The following is a 20,010-nucleotide window of genomic DNA, read 5'->3' as shown; positions in this document are numbered from 1 at the left end:
ATTAGAAGTACTACCTCCTGTCGCATTTATCAGATCTGGTTTATACACTATAAACAAGATGTTATAATTAGGTGAGGAGGTAGTACTGTGGCGGGCTTAGTTGACGCATTTATAAAGGAGAGCAGAGCATGCCTGCAAAAGAGTGGAGAGGGCATCGTCTTGTTTGTCTCAGGAATAAAGCAGCGAAACGGATTGATGGCAGAAAAAAAGTATATGATATATCTGCTGGCGTTGTTATATATTCTCGACCTTTTAGGCGCTGTTGCTTCTGTGAAAAGCATTCACATAACAGAACACTTCGCACGAAAGGTCTTTTTTGATCCTCACTTGCTTTCTCATTCACTGTTACCCTTTCTGGGAAGCTAGATTATCATTAGATTCCCACTCAACTCTCCTCACACGTCAACACCCTTCCCTCCTTCTTTCCCATATATTCCCTCCTTCCGATATTCAATCTCTCTTCACCTCAATCTATGGGCAGAAAAGTTAATTTGTTTGTAAATTTCAGGTCGCTCCATTTATTGGTTTATTTACTTGGCAGAATGAGGCGGATAGGGTTAGGCTTCTTTTGTTGGTGTGGGTGGCTTAGAGTTAGAGAAATGACGTGCCTTCTTGGTGTGGTTATAATATATCAAGTGCAAAGCGCTGGCCAAACGTATCCAAAAGTACAAACACCTCATTAATTAACACTCAAACACTTTGAATTCATAACAGTCATTTTAACACAAAAGATGCCCCCTTTTTGTCAGCTACCATATTTTTTAATATACTTATAATATGATGCATCAGTATCAGTATAACCATCATCTTCAGCAATAACGCCAAACACTCTGCTTTCATTTCTTTTCTTAGACTGGCGTGCCAGCCAGCAAGAGCTTTGCCTTTTCAATGTTTATATCTGGGGGCATTCCTCCGAGCCAGTTGTGAACAGAATCCTACGTTCATAGCAGTTTGCAAAAGTAAATACTTAATGGTTCTCAGCGTAATACTATTAAATTAGCACCAAGATTCTTAAGATTTTTCATTATGAGTGGACTTCTTGAAGAGTCCGAGTCTCCGAGAGGAGATTGACATAAATACACACATACAGTCAAGCATTGTAAATGATCCAAGCACGTACTTGTTTTTCCAATCATATTAATTTTCATGTATATGAGCAGGGGTATCGATCACAGATAGACTCACAAGTTTGTTTTAAAATATGTTTGGTGCATATTTTGGAGGAGTAACGTGGGAATTTTTAACTTTATAATTTATTTTTTCTGAGTCATTTACGGAAGTCACGTCATAACAAGGTACTTGTTAACTATCATGAAAGGCAAAGTTGAAGATTGCAAAGTTTATGAATGCAACAGGGGGATTATGTCATTAATATGGGCGAAAATACAATATCAGAAACTCCGGCATCGTCTTCCGCGGCAACAATGGCGTGATCAGTGGTGGTGGTGAGGCGAAGGAGCGGCAGCGACGGTGGCGGTGGCATTAAGAAAAGAGGGTGAGGAAGGAGGAGGAGGAGGGCACTGATAGCACTTAGTGAAGAGGCCGAAGGAGTCAATCTGGCGGATGAAGTTGATCATGCTGGCCCACCCTCCAAATCCGAACCCGACAACCATGACCCATATCACCACGAACACGTTGATGATATACGTTCCGACCCAGCTCCCCAAGCACCTGGGTGGCTGCTCCACCGCATTCTGCAAATCGTAAAATCCAACGTTCATTTAGAACTCTCCAGATATTCGCGAGTCTTGGAAGAAAGGCGGAAAGTGCGAGGAGCATTACCTGACGGGAGGCGGGAGATCGGAAGGTGAAGATATGAGCAAGAGCTGGGATTATGTACACCGTGAAGCTGACGAGCAGCGATCCCACCGTGGAATTGATCGGACCGAAGAACGGGAATATGATAGCCAAGAACCAGATCGGGATCACCACCGGCAACCTCGACGCCGCACGCTTGCACAGGCTCTTGCACGAGTGAAGCCCTATCAGCTTCTCCCACACCAGGTACAGGGGCGTGCAGGCGAACCCGAAGGTTATGAACTGGTGGATCAGCATGAGCACCACCGCCATGTCCCTGAACGCCGACTTGGGCAGCAGCGAGAAGGCGTTCGAGTGGTCCAGCAGCATATCTCCAAACGCCCAATACACCGCCGCAGCCGACGGCAGCGTCAGCGTCAACACGTACACAGTTGCCAGCAGGTATATCGCCTTGAACTTCTCTGGCCTCCACATCGCATGCATGATTTCTCTGCGCATTTGCCACCACCACGAATAAGATCAAATTCAGAAACATTTAACTTACGTCACACCATCTTGATTTTAATGCAGTGTTTATTTGGTGCATGCATGCCATAATCACAGGACACAGTGACACACTCGTTAAGTATCAATTTTGAATGGGTTAAGGTCATGACTTAACTTTTGACAAAAAATATTGAAAGAAAGATATTGGGTGAGAAAGAGAGAAAAGGCAGGAACATTTTTGGCTTTTCCCCCACAAATCTACAAACAAAAGCATCTCAGGGTTCACACTAAAAGAGGCACTTTTCTGCCTCCCACGCCTATCAAGGCTCTTTTCTTCCTCCAACCAAATCAAAGTAAAATATTATTTAATTTTAATAGTAATACTGACAATAATTCAGAGAAAAAAAAAGGAAGGTATAGTTAAATATTGAAGCGTCATGTTCAGATATGCTATGCTATGCTGAATCTACAAGCATGCTGACCAGGCAGCGAAAACAGAGGTATCAGTCAAAGCATTAAAACGATGGAACGAAAATGACTGGTGACGGGTCATGGGATCCCGTGGTCAGATCATGTCCAACCCCAGTCCAGGTTCGGTCACTCTCGATGGGGAATATAGTTGTTTCATTAGATGGATCAGCCAAAGAAGGCAAGGGCAGGTTCGTCCTCAAAAAAGAAAAGAAAAGAAAAGAAAAAGGACATGGAATTAGATATTTGAGAAGACTGTCTTACACAGTCACGGCATGGCCTCCGAATGTGTAGAGAATGTTTGTGGCCCCCGTAAAATACAGAACCAACTTGGCAGGCCCCGAATGCTTCACTCCCTCCACCTGCACACACACATTCAACCACAATTCCATTATCATTGACCAATTAACCATTAACCATACAGTGTTCCTCAGCTTGTGTTACTACATACCTGGCCATGCATAAGAGAGGCAATAGTGAGGTACCAAGCGGTGTAGGTGGTCATGAGGAGGCCCAAAAATGACCAGATTCGGTAGTTGTGGAAGGAAGGGATGAACACTGTGGTGGCACAACAAGCTCCGAAGATGTAAGTCCATGTCCTTTTGTCCAGATTGTCGTTTATATAGTATATATTGCTGCATAATCATCAGACAGACGCGCGCATGTGAGTTCTGATCCCTTCCGCTCTCACTTCATATATACTACTATTTCTTTAAACTAGTTACTAAGGATGAGGGTCAGAGATTAAAAGGACTGGGTTAGGTAGACAAAGACGGGGTGTGTACCTGGCACAAGCAATGAGTTGGATGACAGATCCAAACAGAAGAAATGTGCAGTTAAAGGCCAAACCCACATTTCTCCAGTGCTTCCCAAGAAGCCCGTCCAGAACTTCAAACCACTGGATCACGTGGTTTCTGAAATCTACTTTCTCTCTTTCCTTCCTGGTTCTATACTCGACATACAGAACGCTGATCAGATATGCCGTCCAGCTTCCCAGCAAGCCGTAGAACAGTTGAAACAATATCCCAGACAGCATTCCCAGTTGAGAAAATGAGTACGGTAGTGTGAGCAGAACTTGAGCCACCTGGGGAAATCAAAGCCAACCGTAGTGTCAGATACGAGCTGGGAAAGCTAAGTGATCAAAATAAGGAGGCAACATAAGAAGGAGTTAAACAAAGGAACCTGGTTGGAAGCACAGCTAAACCAAGCATCATAAACAGAGCCACCGTGCCACAAGAACTTGGATAACTTGGACTTGATGTCCTTAGGCTTGCCTTCTGTTTCCATTTCCACGTAGTTTCCGATTATTACCGGCTCCACTTCCTTCTCCGACGCCATTCTGGAGGCTTCTTTCTTCTGCAACTTCTGTATCTGGAGCTTGACTTTTCAAGCCGGGTTATGATATACAACAGTGTTAGGGGAGATTGGAAAGGAGAGGGATCCTGTCTGAGAAGTTCTAGGAGTGGGGGCATATATATATATAAAGAGGGAGACCAAGAGAGATGATAGAGTGGGGTTCTCGAAGCTTGGGAAAGTCTGTGTGTGAGAGGGATTGTAGAGAGCGATTTTGGAGACTGAGTAATTAATCTTTACCTTTTTGGACAACTTAAAAACGAATATAGTGTAAACATATAAATAAATAAAGGAAAACCGGCCCCCCCAAAAAAAAAAACACGAAAGAATGGTGCTTTGACGAAATCCTCTGGTTTTCGAGCCCCTTTTTGCAATTAAAATTCTTGTGACATTTATCTTCACCCAAATAAAATCAGAGAAAACAATGCTAAAATATTAAAGCACTTAATTGAATTCTCAGAAGAGTGACAATATCAAATTATCAATAACAAGTAGATACCTAGACGGGCGTGATGGCTTCACCGCACGAGTGGGTCTCTCCGCTTCCCGAGCTCATCAAGTAAATCATTGCTTAATTTTTTATTCCTTCACCTAATTTAATTGAAATTTCCATTTTCTCATGCATTTGGTTATTTCTCGTCGCCAATTATTATACAGCTTCTCCACTTCTCCACTTGCAATTCTTAATTCTTTTTAAAATGGCGCGAATTAGTATTTGACACGCACATTTTATAAATTTGGGGTATCAACAATATCATTTTTATGAAAATTACATCGTATATATTTTAATATCAACAGAAGTCAACTAATTAAAAACAACTTTAATCTAGCCCATTATTCCCAAGATATAAATAATTAGTAGGTAGAAGATGGGTTTTCAAAACTCAAGGAATTGACTGTTTTGAATGGTGTTGGTTCGCACTGGCCAAAGTTGAATCTACCTAAAAGCAAACAGTCCGATATAAGATTTTGCATTGGATTAGAAGAAACCAGGAAATTGAATTAAATATTGCTTGTGGGTAAAGAGGGAAGGAGGTAAACATAGGAGAAGACAAATGAAAAAGAGAAGGCAAAGTATAAGTAGACCGAATGATTGCAGCCAAAGAAGCGTGGTCGCTTTGCTAGTCGTAGAAAGCTGCTTTTATCACATGGCCAACTCGATCTATTCCCCCTCCTCTCTTTGTATATTCTCACATGCATTCCATATATTTAATGTATTTCACTCCTTCTCCATTTTAACTATTTCATCCAGAGGCAATCTCATTCAACATTCCTCAACTTGTTAGATCATGCGCCCTTCTTCAGCTGCATCTTCTCTTTTAATATTAATTTTCATCTTCATCTTCATACCTTAATATTATATTCTCTCCTTGTCTCCCCTCTCCTGCAAGTTTGTTTTCCTTTCTCTCTGATCTCTTTTTCAATAATGGAAAATGCAATCTCTGCTCGGATTCTCTTTTGCCTCGCTCTCTAGGGCTTAATAATCTTTTGTTCTTGGCCTGTCATATATTTATTGAACAAGGTATAAGCCTTTTCAATGAGTGGTAGCTTTCGTGGGAATAATGCATTATAGTTCATCATTGGCCAAAATGTTCGTTTCTTTCACTTTGTCTTCAAGTTCTCTGACACTGGTCCAAGCAAAACAACCCCCCCCCCCGGTTAAAAAGTTAGGGAGAGTTTTACTCATTATTCACCTTCTTCTCATGATGATGTACACCATTATGAGTTTGTCTTTTCTTTGTTAATTAAGCCCAAAACAAGTGTTAATAATAAAAGAAATGGGAAGCACGAATTGGGTTGGAACATGCACATATAATCCACTGCTTGTTTGGTCATACTTTGTGAAGGAGCTGGGACCAGAAACATTCTCTGTGGGCTTGTCTCCTTGACCATGTTCATTCTGTTCAAACGTTCTAGTTCGTTCAAATGTACTTTGTTAACGTAATCAAAATATGGATCTTGATGCTAAAATTAAATATTGTGGTACGACAGGCCGATCGATGTGTTTCAGTCGTTGGATCAACTGAACTTTCTGTTGGCCCTCTTGTCAGTTGAACTAGCTAGTAGTGACCACAACGTGGGTGTCTGCATAATTATTAGTTGTATTCAGTATGTTTCGGCATGCTTCCCAGAAATTTCGAAGAAAAATGATGTTTAAGGAAGCTTCAAATATGTTCTGATTCATTTATATATGTTTTGATTCAGTTGATTTCTTCAGTTAATTACCGAGAACAAAGAACACAATGTTTTGATATAATTTATACCTTCGTCCTGAACCTGAATGTCAAGAGTAATTAATTAACGTCTTCGCCGAGGTTGCTTCGAATTATCTCTGCGTGTGTGAAGAGATTAATTAAGAATATTAAGAAAAGAATTCATTAGTGGAATCACTAATTAGCTGTAAGATGAAGACTGAATCATAAAAAGTTATTGCGATGAAAGTTTGAGGGTGGGGGAACTAAAGACAAGGCATGCTGCTTATAATAATAGAATGGTGTGTTTCTTCAATCATGTTGTAGAATCTTTCAACACCAGGGACTAAAGATAAAAAGTTAAAAGGGATAGTAAAAACTTATTTATCTCCTGGTGGTTATTAATTTAATCCCTCAAGTTTTATATTTATCAATTTAGCCTTTTACGTTTTATTGAATTAATTGATGATATTTCAGAGAATTTGTGAATAATATCGATAGTTCCAGTCCGTTTTAGAGAGTACAACATGACAACTTCATGATGTTTCAATTTAATTAACGAGAGATGTTTCATTTTAGACTGCATGCATCCTTCTATAATATATATGCACGTCGCAAAGCCAAACAGACAACAAACTAACAGTATATATGTTTGCTAAAGCTCACCACAAAGATGTCGTTGGGTTTAACTGCATTGCTTATATAAATCCTGCAAAGTGAAACCTATAAAAGTTGGAATATTCTGGGCTAGCTATATGAATCCCTTTGAGCAGAACATGATCATATCATAATCATACTTTTAACTAATGAACCATCAGTAACACTATAAACGTGCCGTTAAGGAGATACAATCCTGCGAAATTAATGAAGCTCAATAAGAATACTTGGGAGATTTTAAGCTGTACATACTAAGTGCCTGTTTGGCATCACTTATTTTAAGCTTATAAGTAACTTATAAGTACTATAAGTCTGATTGACACAATGATGCTGTTTGGATGGGCTTTTCTGCAATTGAGCTTTTGTATGAAAAGCTACAATAAGCTGTAAGCTAAAATTAACAGCTTATAACTTATAGCTTATAATTTAGCTTTTAAAACATAAAGAGATAAAAAGTTAAAAAATTTATTATCTCTTTTGGTTCTTATTATAAGCCTCAAATAACTAATTTGTAGATAAGAAAAAATCAGTTAAAATTAGTTGAAAGTAATAAATAAGCTAGAAATATACTTTTGTTTTTAAATATGCTCCTAGAAATATACTTTTATTTTTTTTCATGTTTTACTTTATATTTAAAATATCTTTTATGATTTCTCTAAAGTTTTAAAATTTAATTTACTCATTAAATTTGACTTCTTCATATTAAGTTATTTTAATATCATTGTATTATGTGAAATAATTTCTTTTTATCATGTTTTATTATTTATTAAAACCCATACTCATTTTAGTCATTTTACAACCAAATTTACTTTTACTCAATCATAATCTAAACAACCTTTTATCAATTTCACTTTTGCAAACTAGCTTTTCTGAACTCTAATCCAAACACAATTCAACTTATCCAATTTAGCTTTTACTCAACTTCACTTGTCCATAAACTACTTTTTCAATAAGCTACTTTTTCAATCGCTAATCAAAACAGACCCTAAATGTGTCGTGTTACATGAGAATGGAACAAAGCAATGATTGATCGAACTCCACATTTGGTTTGAAGTGGTTCTTTTATGACATGATCCACACATGTATCTACTTTGCTTGGTGTGCAATATGTTGTGGGTCACAGTGTTTGATGATCATAAAAATGAAAGGTATATCACTTTGGGTAGGGAGGGAGAGAGAGCAAAGACACCTGCATTGACTTGTGATTCAAATTTCATGAGGTGAATGATTAATTGCACTAAGAATGCTGTTTGATTAAAGGGGTAGTCAACCATAGTGCGATATATATCAATGGCAGTCAACAATTGATTTTAAGATATCTTATAACATAATGGAACACGCCATCATTCTTACTATTGCATGCTGGGGTCTTCCCCTATATATATAATCACTTGACAATAGGAATTACGCTTTCTATCTTTGCAACATAAATTATGAATCCTTTCAATGCCTGCTTATGCATTATAATCGAAGCTTTCTGACAGGAAAGGAGGCGCGTGATTTTGAAAAATCCAGAGTCAACAAACGAGTCTTACATACGTGCATGATGACAGTATGATCCTCATGTTTAAGACAAGTGCTAAAATTCTTAAAACTCGTGTTCTTAATTGTGCAAATATATTGTTGCCATCGTCTATATTTTGGGCGACCGCCGTTATTGAAGTTGTCAATTTTATTTTATCACAAAAGAATTGAACATTTACTATTAAATTATTTACTAGATGCGTTGTATGTGGAGTTACCGAGCATGAACTACATGATGCGAAATTTCAAGAGTAGCATGGTATGGTATTTCTTTCCCCTTGGTTTTGGTACTGAAAATGTGAGTCTTTTTTGGGCCAAACATATTATAAAGCTCATGAAGTATGTGTAAAGTATTGGAATTCAGCCCAACATTGAATAATGAGCCGGCCTTTCCAGAAGAAGAAGAATGGGCGCAGACTCGTATACAGTCATTCATTCCTTTGCCCAATCTAATTGGGGCGAGAGGCCCAAATTAGTAGCAAGAGTCCTGACTCGTCTGATACGTTTAGAGGCCCTGGCCTTTGTCAAGAAAATACAATTGACTTTGACTCGCCTAAATGTCGTCAGAATAAAAAATGTGATGATCATCCACACAATAATACGTCTCCCGTCCTAAATATAATATTCTTATACTAGTGTGTATAAGGATTTTATATTTAGAACCGGAAGAATAGTATGATCACTGAGTAGGGTCTTTGTCAAGAAAAAAAGAAGATTGGGGTTAGATCTAGTGGAAAGAATTCTTAGAATAGGTGTCCATTCTAATAGGAGGTTATCCCCGGGGAAGTAAGCCTCTTTTTTTTTTCTTTTGGGACTGGAAAAGTAGGCCTCTTTTGCTTCTGGTTTCTGATTTGCTTGCAGTACGGCCCGGAGGGACTCTAGCGGGGCAATTCAATGAATATTGCATTGATAAGCACTTACATGTTCATTATAGTGATAAGCATCATGATCATTAAATCTCAATTATTTAAATTTAATATAAATGGACAAGATTTGATATTTAGTATATTTGTTTAAAATAATATTTTTCTTTTAATATATAGATATTTCAAACTAAATGTAATATCTTGACTGTGAATTTTTCTAAAAAAAATAATTTTTTATTTAAAATTTACTAGTTAAAAATTTTAAATCCATACCATTAAAACTGATTTTGAATAGTTGAGATTTGACAAGTTTCATTACTCTGTAAAGAGTACTAAAACTGGCTTGCAGAACCGGGAGAGACACTGATAATGGCTCAGGGCTAACATGAAATCTAGGGATGGGACACTAATGCTTATTGAATTTTTTCCATACTGAAACTGAAAGCTCCTTGGTAACTTGGAACACATACTTGGGTGAAAGCTGCTAATTCATGAGACATCGCCAGGTACACAGCAATACATGGATGGGATAAAATGCAGGCTGCTATTGTTCAGATCCTCAAACATGTTTTCTTCTCAAGTTCAGTCATTTAACAATAGTTATTAACTTTTTTTATTGCCTGAAAATAGTTGTGTTGGTTAAAGTTTCAACATTGTTTTTTCTTCTAAGGTTGATTTCAGTTTAATGTTGATTCGCATCATTTGAATTGAAACATGTAATGGATTGATTTTAAGGAAATTGATGTAGTTCCAAACATAAATATTAGGAAAAATTGTAATAAGGTCCTGCCAAACGAAATTGAATACAAAAAAATTTATTGAAATCATCAAATTATCCCGACGTTACAAAAAAAATTTATTTGTTTAATTGTCAAATTGTTTTTTTTTTTTTAAAGTTTACAATGATAACTGAAAAAGTTGTCATCAACAACTTAAGCTGTGAGGATTAACAACTATCGCGACAGGTGTTGACAATACATTTTTATTTTCTCAACACATCACAAAATGTAATATATGAGTTATCAACAGCTGCTATGATAGTTGTTAATTTTTATATTTGAAGTTATTAACTACTGTTCTTTTGGTTATCAATACAAACTTAAAAAAAAAAGACAATTTTTTTTAATAAAATTTTTTAAGATTTCAGAATAATTTAATGATTTTGAAAAAAAAATTTAGATTTAATTTTCTTAGAGCAATTTTTCCTAATTATTGCGTCCGTATCTTTGCTTCTCGTTGGCAATGCTGGTGCTCCATGACAGATGAAAGCTGACGCTTTCCCGATAAGACTGAAAAAGGTTTCTCCCATACTTAAAATACCATTTATGCCCAGGAAAATGATGGCACGGCAAGATGGGAAAGTCGGCAATTGCATGGAAACACAAACTTTGAGAAAGTTCGGTAAACTTACTTAACAAACAAGCATTGTTCAGATATGCTTCCCCAGCCAGCATACTTCTTCAGTATCATATCACTATCGTAAATGCTCTGTTTCAGACTAAGGTTCTCAACACTAGGCTCTGTACTCTACGAGTCTAAGCAACTCTCTCGTTTAAACTTTGACCTTACCTTCCTGTTCTTTTTATTTCCTTTGTCATATGATGAATTTATTCTGAAGCATCCAGACATTAATATCACTTACATGTCTCACATTCTATTATATTTAACTTTGACACCATTTTGATGTTCATGGCTAAGAAAAATGATGGCAAGATGGGAAAGTTAGCAGTTATGGAAATGTAAGTGTTTAGAAAGTTCACCTGCTATTAAATAAAAATTACTAATATTATCGCTCCTTGTAGCCTAGCACTAACTTTAATTGGTAAATAATCTAAAAGAATTATAATTTACTTTGTTTTAAAATCTGTTATAAAAAAAAAAAAAGCGCAACTCTTTGCATTAAAAATGCATGGAGGGGTTTTGAAATTTTGAGAATAAAGTAAACAAATTTAAAAACAAAAGAAAAATACAGATTTCAAGGTGCACATAGTTCAGTGGTTCAGCTTTCCATTCAATGATGCATACAGAGAACATATATTAGAATATTATTAATAATAATGATTTAAAACATAAAATGCTTACATTAAAGATTTTTGTCCCAATCGCAACTTTACCCAAAAAATTATTTTCTTAAAGCAAGAAGGAGGAACTAATACAGCACGGACTTCGCAAGAAAAGTAAGGCTGTTTGCCATCGTCTAATCAAATCCTCTCTCTCTCTCTCTGTTGTTTGCTATCGTCTCTCATGTTTTGATGAATGATCCTGCTGCTTTCCTCTATGGGACGCCTTCTTCGCTTCCTTATCATTCTCATCTTCCTTGCACTGTCTTTCCTGTCGGGTAATTAACACAAATTTCACCGCCTTTCGAAATCATCCCTTCTTCAGTCTTCTTGTTTCATAACTTTGTTTTTTCTATTTAATCTCTTTTGGCTTATCATGTGTTGTTTCTGTTAATTGCAGAGGTGCAACCGGCATCTTTCAAGATTGTGAATAAGTGTCGCCACACGATTTGGCCGGGTCTGCTCTCTGGCGCCACTTCTCCACAGCTTTCCACCACTGGATTCGCTCTTCCAAGTGGCAAGTCAGAGACTATAAACATCCCCAAATCTTGGTCGGGTAGGATATGGGCTCGGACCCTTTGTGGTCGAGATTCTGACGGAAAGTTCTCCTGCCTCACTGCAGACTGCGGCTCCGGTCAAGTACAGTGTGCCGGTGGAGCTAAGCCGCCCGCCACGCTGGCTGAGTTCACTCTCAACGGCGCCGACGGGTTAGATTTCTACGACGTGAGCTTGGTCGACGGCTACAACCTGCCGATGCTGATCGTCGCGAAAGGAGGAAAACGGGGTGGATGTAGCGCCACTGGATGTTTGGTTGACCTGAACGGAGCGTGCCCGGCTGATCTTAAGGTGGCGAGTGGGAATGGGACAGGGAAAAGCGTGGCTTGCAGAAGCGCGTGTGAGGCTTTTGGGGATCCGCAGTATTGCTGCAGTGAGGCGTACGCTACGCCCGACACGTGTCATCCATCAGTGTATTCGGAATTCTTCAAGCACGCTTGTCCCCGCGCGTATAGCTACGCTTACGATGACAAGACAAGCACGTACACGTGTGCTTCGGCCGACTACTTGATCATATTCTGCCCCTTGCCCTACACCAGGTACAATTACTCCATAACCATGTGGCCCCACCTGTTTTTAAGTTAAATTTGTGGATGATTAGTGTGGACGCCCTTAATTGCGTGAAGCTTTCTTTTTCACTTCCAGCTTTCGTATATGATTGTACAGTAATTGGCTTTTCAGGCGTTACAAAATAATAGGTGGTTTAAAGCCTTGGAACGTGGAGCATGTTTTGCATATAAATTGACAGCCATGTTTTTTTTTTTAAAAAAAAAATACTTTGAACAAGGGTAGAACGCGATATTCTATTAATCTGGGTAAGAACAAGCCCCAAAGCTAAAAATTTCTCGTGTGATTTTGTTATTCCCCTCCAAATCCCGATGCCTTCTGGCTTTCAAGGCTCTGTCTTTGCCATAAAGCATCTCACATCTTTAGCTTAAAAAACGTATCTTGTGCTATTTTTATTTTGGTTGATATAATCTTTCTTCTCTTAAGTTTGCCTTCATTTTGGTTTTGGTTTTGGTTTTGATCTCTCAAGTTTCAAATCATACGTTCTGGTCCTCAACAGGCAAAATGGTCCAAGTTTTTGTTGGATTATAGGGATCAATGTTTTAAATGAAAAAAAACTTGATGGACCAAAACCTATAGTTTAAAAGTTAAGGTACTAAAACCAAAATGAATGTAAATTTGAAGGATGAAAGTTTGTATTAACCTTTTCATTTTAGAAGCTGACTCTCCATTACACAATTAAAACTAAAATCTGAATTGTATTATTTTGTTTGGCATAGTTATCTAATGGAAAGCAACTATTGGAATTCTCAATTTGTATTTAATATATTGACAAGCACATCATGTAAACTCGGATGTATCCATGTCCTTGAGCAACATATGCTTCCCCCTTCAGTCAAATTAGTCTGTAACGTAATCAAATGTTCCCTAAGGGATTTCATTAATGCGAGGTGGGGGTTATGCTGCCCTTAAATTACATTTTGGCCTGTTGCTCTTGTTGCCTCTAGTGCCAGATGTTTTCTTCAGTCTTGGTTTACTGAACAGTAGTTTCATTGGTTTATAAGGGAGGTAGGGGATGGATACCTGATTAGTGCCCTTTATGGCACTATACTAGATAAACTGAATAATGAAACTTTCGGTATGTTCATTAGCCCGTGCCTTGATATTCTCTGGCTCGAATTTGTTCTTCACATGTCATTGTCTTGTTTCAGATATGACTTATCATCATTGTAATAGCAGAATCAGCTATGTGAACTTTCTACTTTTAGATGGGGTAGCTGAGGGTTCTAATTTCTAGACAAGGTATAAAGAAGTTTCACTCCCGAAGGTTGTAAACTATGGCCCCAAAGTTTTGTGCAGTTGAGTGGTTGGTGTGAGGAGTAAAATAAACTGTTGCTTGTGAATGGATATATTCCAAATGGAATCTCAAGTTCTCACTTTACAAAGAATAAGAATAGAAGTCGTTCATAAGCATAATAAAATCAAGCAAAACCTCACAAAATTTAATCGAAATCTTTCAAATTACACCAGATGAGGATTCCCAGATTAGTGTAAAGTATGTATTTTAACCAGCTTTTCCTAGGGCTTCTATCACATTAAGGATAGTTTTTTTTATTTTTCCCCCTCTTTTTTGACCTCATCATATTAATGATAGTTAGCTCAAGTGGGAAAGACTTGTACATCTTAGACAAGGTTGTAAGTTCAAAACTTTGTAGAGAAAAATTTTTACATTATGAAACCCACTCCCTGTTTGGCCCGGTGATGTTTAAACCTAGATTGTTCAATAGCAAGACATTGTTTACACTCACTCACAGACTCACTCACACAAAATTCTCTTTCCATGTACTAGTGAACTGTTGACCAACTAAAACATGAGCACGTCTCCTTGAATTATCACATACGTGTGCCTCTTCTAACTCAGTTTTAAAACTCCTTCCCTTGTAGAGTTTGAATTTTCCTTTTGTTCTTGCTTATAATGAACGTAGACATCTATGTTGTATAATGCGTAAGTGGTATGATTTTCATGCTTCTAGAGCATATGTCCTCGGGCACTTCTTATTACTATCTAATAACATGAACATTTATCTTTTACTGGGTTGATGTTGAGCAGCCAAAAGGTGCTGGGAGCACGAAAAGATGGGGCAACACTTCCTCTTGTAAACAAGACCATGATGTACTTGAAGCACTCAGGAGTTTCTTCATCAACAGGTCTGAATCAAATGCAGATTATGGCTTACATTGCCTCTCTTGCAGCTGCATCTTTCCTGTTTTGCTCTCTTTTTCATCCGTTATGACTCATATTTGCATGCACGCTTGAAGCAGATAAGTTAGGTAAAACGAAAGTGCCTGAGTTGCATCTTTGACTGAATCTGTGTGAGCTCTTCATTTTGTTAAGTGCCTTTCCCTGCTTCCAAATTTTGCATTACTGTCTCAAATGATTTTAGTCTGCTGACTCTTCACATCATGCAGGACTGCAAGAATACTATATGGGGGTATACTGTAAATACATTTTTTCCCCTTTGGTATAATGTACATCAAGATTTTAGTAGCTTATCTCGGTTGATTATTGAATTTTGAGTTTACCATAAGAGGCATTGGCAAGTTGTAAAGTATTGTTTGGAAATTTCTGTGCCTGCAATCAGATTTTGGGAAGACGAAGTTACAGTATTGTTGATATAGCATCCGCAGAAATGCCCAAGTAATTACTAGTATCATGTCTCTTTTGTTATTGCTTCTTTTAACTAGAAGAAAAATGATTGTATTTGTGAGCAAGACGATGAAGAAGAACAAACAGCATAGGGGATTTGTTTTCCGTAATCAGCAGTGTTAACCGGGGTAAGAAAACAATGGAACTTCGTGCATGCGGGTCAAAGGAATTTTTCCTATTTATGCTATCGGGGGTTTGTGGGAATCCTGATCCTCATATCGGATTCGAAAACCTAAGCCTCAGGTTAAAGAGACCTCATGTATCGGAATGGTTAGTGAGCTTTATCCAGTTCCACTTTTATCCAAAGCTAAAATCTTTTTAATATTCTTAACGGGTTAATATAATTTTTGATCTTTTAAATTTATCTTTATTTTGATTTTGATCTCTTCAATTTTAAATTATAGGTTTTGTTTTTTTAAGAAGTAAAATAGTCTAAGTTTTTATTAAATTATAAGGACTAATATTTTTAATAAAAAAACTTGAGGGATTAAAACTTATGGTTTAATTAAAACTAAAATAAGAACAAACTTAAAGGATTAAAGTGCTATTAACTCTTCTTAATAATGTTAAAATTTGTGTTTTTGGATCTTACTTGTGCTGAGCAGCACAATTTCCGCTTAATTTTTTATTTGATAATATGATCAAAATATAGAGAACAATATAAACTGAGGAACAAAAGTTAAAATATATATAAAAATTAACGAATTAAATTAAAACGAAACAAATATGAGAAGCGAAAATATGGTTTAAATACCATTAAACAATTGAATTGAATTGTAACTAAACGAGATTAAAGAGGGGAAAAAAACCCTCAAATAACTTTTTTTTGTTAATTAAAAAATCAGAAGTACGTCTTGTTTTCGTCTGCGGTGACCATAAAGAATTTTTCATTCAGTCCTTTGGTGGAATGAGTGTTGTTGAGATCTACAGAGCCGCAATCAACTTTCTCATGGGAAAAACAGCATTCATAGTTCACACTTCACACATAATCACAGAAGGGGACAGGGACTTTTCATCCCAAAGAACCAAAAAAAAGAGAAAAGAACGAGATCATTAATTAATTTATAAATTAATATACAAGTTGGGAAGTGAGAACTTGAACTGATTTTTGAGCAGATTATCTTGTCATGATTAGATGCCTGAATTCAGTGACATAATTGATGCACATGTTGCTGTTATGTTTCAAGGAAAAACAAGCTGAGAAGCCAAATTATGAATGATGTCAAAAGCTAAGGTTGGCCAACTCGAAGAATCCCCCGATTCAAGCCCCCCTTGATCCATTCCAGATTATCTCTGGTTCTATCTCCAGTACCATTAAACCTTTGTGCATGAATGGAATCGCCAAACGCTGACCTCTTATCTTTAACTGGAAGCCCGATCAAAACCCCACATGAGAAGTGGCCCCAACCATTTTTGTAGTCTGCAGATCGTATCAAACCCGTCTTTATGGAGCTAATGGCAATGTTGGGCCACACCTAATCAATCCACCAGGGAACTAGGGGGCCGAGCTATGGGTAAACATTTTTTATTACTGATTTGCACTGCGACGCCAAATTTTTTCCAGATGAGTTAGATCTGGAGGTCTTTTCCTTACAGAATACTTACAAATTATTTATCAATAAGACTCCCACATCAGTAATAAATTTTGAATCAATTCTTATTAGCTTGCGAGGCCAGCTTGATTGTTCACCCGCATCAAAGACTTGCCTGGAAACATAACAGTCAAAATAGCCATCACGGTTTCTTTGCATCCCACCACCTTCAGGTTTATGCCGCATTCTACTCATCCCGCTGAGTTACAATATGGGCATTTTCATTGGGACCTAGAACTCAGCCAGCCGAGAGAGCTAGCTAGCTGAATTAATGACCACAAACAGGTTTGATTTTGAGCCTTAAAAGTAAAAGCGTTTTCGTCTCTTTGTAGCCGGAAAAGCCACAACGGCCACGACCCAAATGGCTTTGGATTTTGAGCCCCGATCTCTCCTGGCTTCCAACTTACTTTCTTATTTGCCCACCAATTAAACTCCCTTCAGGACCAGAGCTGCTCGGAAGTTTAATGTAAATGCCTGCCGCTTCATCCTCGATCAACGTGCTGAGGTGGCTTGGTGATGCCCACATGGCACTCTCTTATGCTGACTCAGCCTTAATAAAGGCAGCGCCCTGGGGTTTGGAGGGAGCCAGACTTGAAAAATGAAGAGAGAAGCGAAACGGAATCCAATGCGAGATAAGACTTCATAGTGGATGAAAAACAAGAAAAGAACGATAGAGGACCAGCCCGATGCACTCGTGGCACAAACACAGCGGTTGTCAAAATATGACGTGGACAACAAGACGGGGTGCGCAGGTCCCTTTAAAGAGACGATAAAACTAGTTTCAGCACTCATCATCTTCATAAATACCTTAAACTCATCAGATTTGAACTGTCTATATCTGATTTGAATGGTTTAAATTTAAAAATTTTAATTAATTATTTTTAAATAGAAGAAACTATTTTTTGGTAGAATGATAGTTAAGATATTCTCTCTATTTTAGATTATATATATTAAAATAATTATTTTGAATAAATAAAAATAAAAAATAAAATCTAAACTATTTAAATAAGATATAAACGATTTAAATCTGGTGGTGAGTTTATAATTCTTACCAAAGTGACAAGTACCCAAACTGGTTTCAAAAAATGGCAGCCCCAATGATCTTCCTCTCCTTCCTTCTCTATTTCCTACTTTTTCCGCTGGGAGTCCAGTTCGGTTCTATCGTGTCATTGGACCCCCCAAAAAAAAGAAAGAAGTTATCATTATTATCTGATAAGTTAAATAGTAGTTCCCTAATTAACGTAAAATACAAAAATATAAATCAAGTGACTTGATTTCTAAAATACTTCATATTACTAGAATTAAAAAAGATAAGAAAAGTGGTGTATAACTCTTATTTGCTTTAATTAATTCAGGAACTTTGACAAAAAAAGGAACATAGAAAGTTACATTTTTTAGCGAGATGCATTATTGCCACAGATAATTAGATACATGGAGGAAACTACGAAGTACAAACAAGTAACAACTCTTTGTTGGTACAGAATACAAAAACCCTTTTCCGTCCTTTTTCCCCCCCGGGGGAAAAAGGGGGGGGGGGGTAAAAACACGCTAATTATAAAGCACACAAAATAAAAACTCCAAAAGATTATGAATTACCGAACATGCGTTCCTATTATGGATATTATTGAATTTCGATCATCCAATTCCAACCCAAAACCCTGCTCCTTTTAGGAAGCCTCGCTGCTCAGTGCCAGCACCTCCCCAACACCATCACTCTCCTCTCGTGTTCCAACTTCCGCCATGGAACATCCCCCCCTCCCTGCTTCACCTTCCTCCTCCTCCTCCTCCTCATTCCCTCTGGTAATCATTTAACTATCCTACTCTCTCTTTCTCTCTCGCTTCTTCTGTGCTTTTTATTTAACATTTTCTTACTCTTTTCTTCTTCAGCAGTTCACGCTACCACTTTCACATTCGTCAACCGATGTCACCACACACCGTCTGGCCCGGAATCCTCGCTAATGCCGGCAGCGGAAGCCTCGACACCACGGATTCGAGCTCCCCAAAGATACTTCCCGCTCCTTCCTCGCTCCCACCGGCTGGTCCGGCCGCTTCTGGGGTCGGACAGGTTGTAACTTCGACGGATCCGGCAAATGTGTCACTGGCGACTGTGGCTCAGGGCAGCTCGAGTGTAATGGCGCCGGGGCGTCGCCGCCTGTCACTCTCGCCGAGTTTACGCTCAGTAGTAGTACGGGAGGGCAAGACTTTTACGACGTTAGTCTTGTGGATGGGTACAATGTTCCGATGATCGTGGAAGGGACGGGTGGGTCGGGTCTGTGCGCTCCTACCGGTTGCGTTTCGGATCTGAACCGGCAGTGCCCGCAGGAGCTCAGAGTGGGGGAGGGAGACGCGTGTAAGAGCGCGTGTGAGGCATTCAACAGCCCTCAGTACTGTTGCAGCGGCGCATACAGCTCGCCGGCGACGTGTAAGCATCCGTGTACTCGGAAATGTTCAAGTCGGCTTGCCCGAGATCGTATAGCTACGCCTACGACGACGCTACGAGTACGTTTACGTGTACGGGTGCCGACTATACGGTGACGTTTTGCCCATCCTCTCCCAGGTAAAAAGACCAAAGCAAGCAAGCTTTATCTTTTCATGCCATGTTATTATTATATGGTACCCAGACATTGACCGAACTTCGTTTCTTTATCCGGCACTAATGTCTGCTACCAAAGCATCTAAATTAGAATATATGCTCCCCCAACTTTTATCAAAATAATTGAGATACATTTAATTTGTAATTAAAATAAAAGTTTGATAAGTTCATAGGCAATATATTTACATAAATTTTGTACCGGATATACGTTTTTGGAAAATGTAATTTCAGTAATATTAAACTATAAAAATTATATGCTTGTGATTTTCTATGATTAGCATAATGTTTTGAATGCTATTACTATTAGGAGGTGGCATTTGCATTGTATACGGCCAGGGAATAACCTTTTTGGATGCTGTGGCTATAAAATATGGTTGGTTTAGAATGAATGTGTCTTAGACTATGGTTGGCGGATTTGTCTTTAATGATTGATCTCACACCACTCACCACCAACGCAAATGGCGCCATTAGTTTTTTAATTACTTTAATTAATGAATCTCTCTGTGATTTTTGCAGTCAGAAATCTTCACAAGATTATGTTTATGCCCCTCCCGTCATGATCACCTCAACGCCACCGCCACCGGCACCATACTCACAAGATTCCGGATTCGGAGCCACCTCCACGGGCACCGGATTCACCATGGGTTCGGCTTCTGAGTTTGGCCCAGACCCCAAGTTGGTCTCGGAGTCGG

At 38.2% G+C, this 20,010-nt stretch overlaps 2 protein-coding genes and 1 pseudogene across 6 annotated transcripts; 2 read left to right on the top strand and 1 right to left on the bottom strand.

The window, feature by feature from the left end:
• Positions 1-1,228: 1,228 nt before the first annotated feature.
• On the bottom strand, positions 1,229-4,220 carry LOC114745313 (auxin transporter-like protein 5). The gene is made up of 6 exons (XM_028933472.1): positions 3,895-4,220; positions 3,498-3,796; positions 3,164-3,347; positions 2,977-3,074; positions 1,783-2,248; positions 1,229-1,694 (listed from the first exon to the last, which is right to left on the bottom strand). Exons 1-6 carry the CDS (start codon positions 4,048-4,050, stop codon positions 1,434-1,436), a joined length of 1,464 nt encoding a protein of 487 aa, XP_028789305.1. The 5' UTR covers positions 4,051-4,220; the 3' UTR covers positions 1,229-1,433.
• Positions 4,221-11,423: 7,203 nt separating this feature from the next.
• LOC114745315 (thaumatin-like protein 1b) lies at positions 11,424-15,144 on the top strand. Of its 5 annotated transcripts, XM_028933476.1 has the most exons (5): positions 11,424-11,642; positions 11,765-12,458; positions 14,537-14,634; positions 14,749-14,757; positions 14,896-15,144. In XM_028933476.1, exons 1-5 carry the CDS (start codon positions 11,561-11,563, stop codon positions 14,952-14,954), a joined length of 942 nt encoding a protein of 313 aa, XP_028789309.1. In that variant the 5' UTR covers positions 11,424-11,560; the 3' UTR covers positions 14,955-15,144. The 5 variants fall into 5 exon arrangements, with proteins under 5 accessions (XP_028789309.1, XP_028789310.1, XP_028789308.1 ...); XM_028933477.1 differs by lacking the exon at positions 14,749-14,757; XM_028933475.1 differs by having other exon boundaries at positions 11,426-11,642; positions 14,537-14,757.
• Positions 15,145-17,195: 2,051 nt separating this feature from the next.
• On the top strand, positions 17,196-20,006 carry LOC114745312 (thaumatin-like protein 1; annotated as a pseudogene).
• Positions 20,007-20,010: the final 4 nt, after the last annotated feature.

Source organism: Neltuma alba, unplaced genomic scaffold (assembly GCF_004799145.2).
Source record: "Neltuma alba isolate B1F8T4 unplaced genomic scaffold, ASM479914v2 tig00004604_pilon, whole genome shotgun sequence".
In the NCBI taxonomy this organism is placed as follows: Eukaryota; Viridiplantae; Streptophyta; class Magnoliopsida; order Fabales; family Fabaceae; genus Neltuma; species Neltuma alba.
Note: the sequence above shows the minus strand (reverse complement) of the source record. Positions and strands in the feature narration are given on the sequence as shown.

Bases quoted from the DNA above. Each gene is read 5' to 3' on its own strand.
- LOC114745313 (XM_028933472.1), bottom strand. From the start codon at position 4,050: ATGGCGTCGGAGAAGGAAGTGGAGCCGGTAATAATCGGAAACTACGTG. The intron at 3,075-3,163 runs GTATGTAGTAAC...GTGTGTGTGCAG, and splicing joins CCTCTCTTATGCATGGCCAG to GTGGAGGGAGTGAAGCATTC. The intron at 1,695-1,782 runs GTAATGCTCCTC...TACGATTTGCAG, and splicing joins GATCTCCCGCCTCCCGTCAG to AATGCGGTGGAGCAGCCACC.
- LOC114745315 (XM_028933475.1), top strand. From the start codon at position 11,561: ATGATCCTGCTGCTTTCCTCTATGGGACGCCTTCTTCGCTTCCTTATC. The intron at 11,643-11,764 runs GTAATTAACACA...TGTTAATTGCAG, and splicing joins TGCACTGTCTTTCCTGTCGG to AGGTGCAACCGGCATCTTTC. The intron at 12,459-14,536 runs GTACAATTACTC...GATGTTGAGCAG, and splicing joins TGCCCCTTGCCCTACACCAG to CCAAAAGGTGCTGGGAGCAC.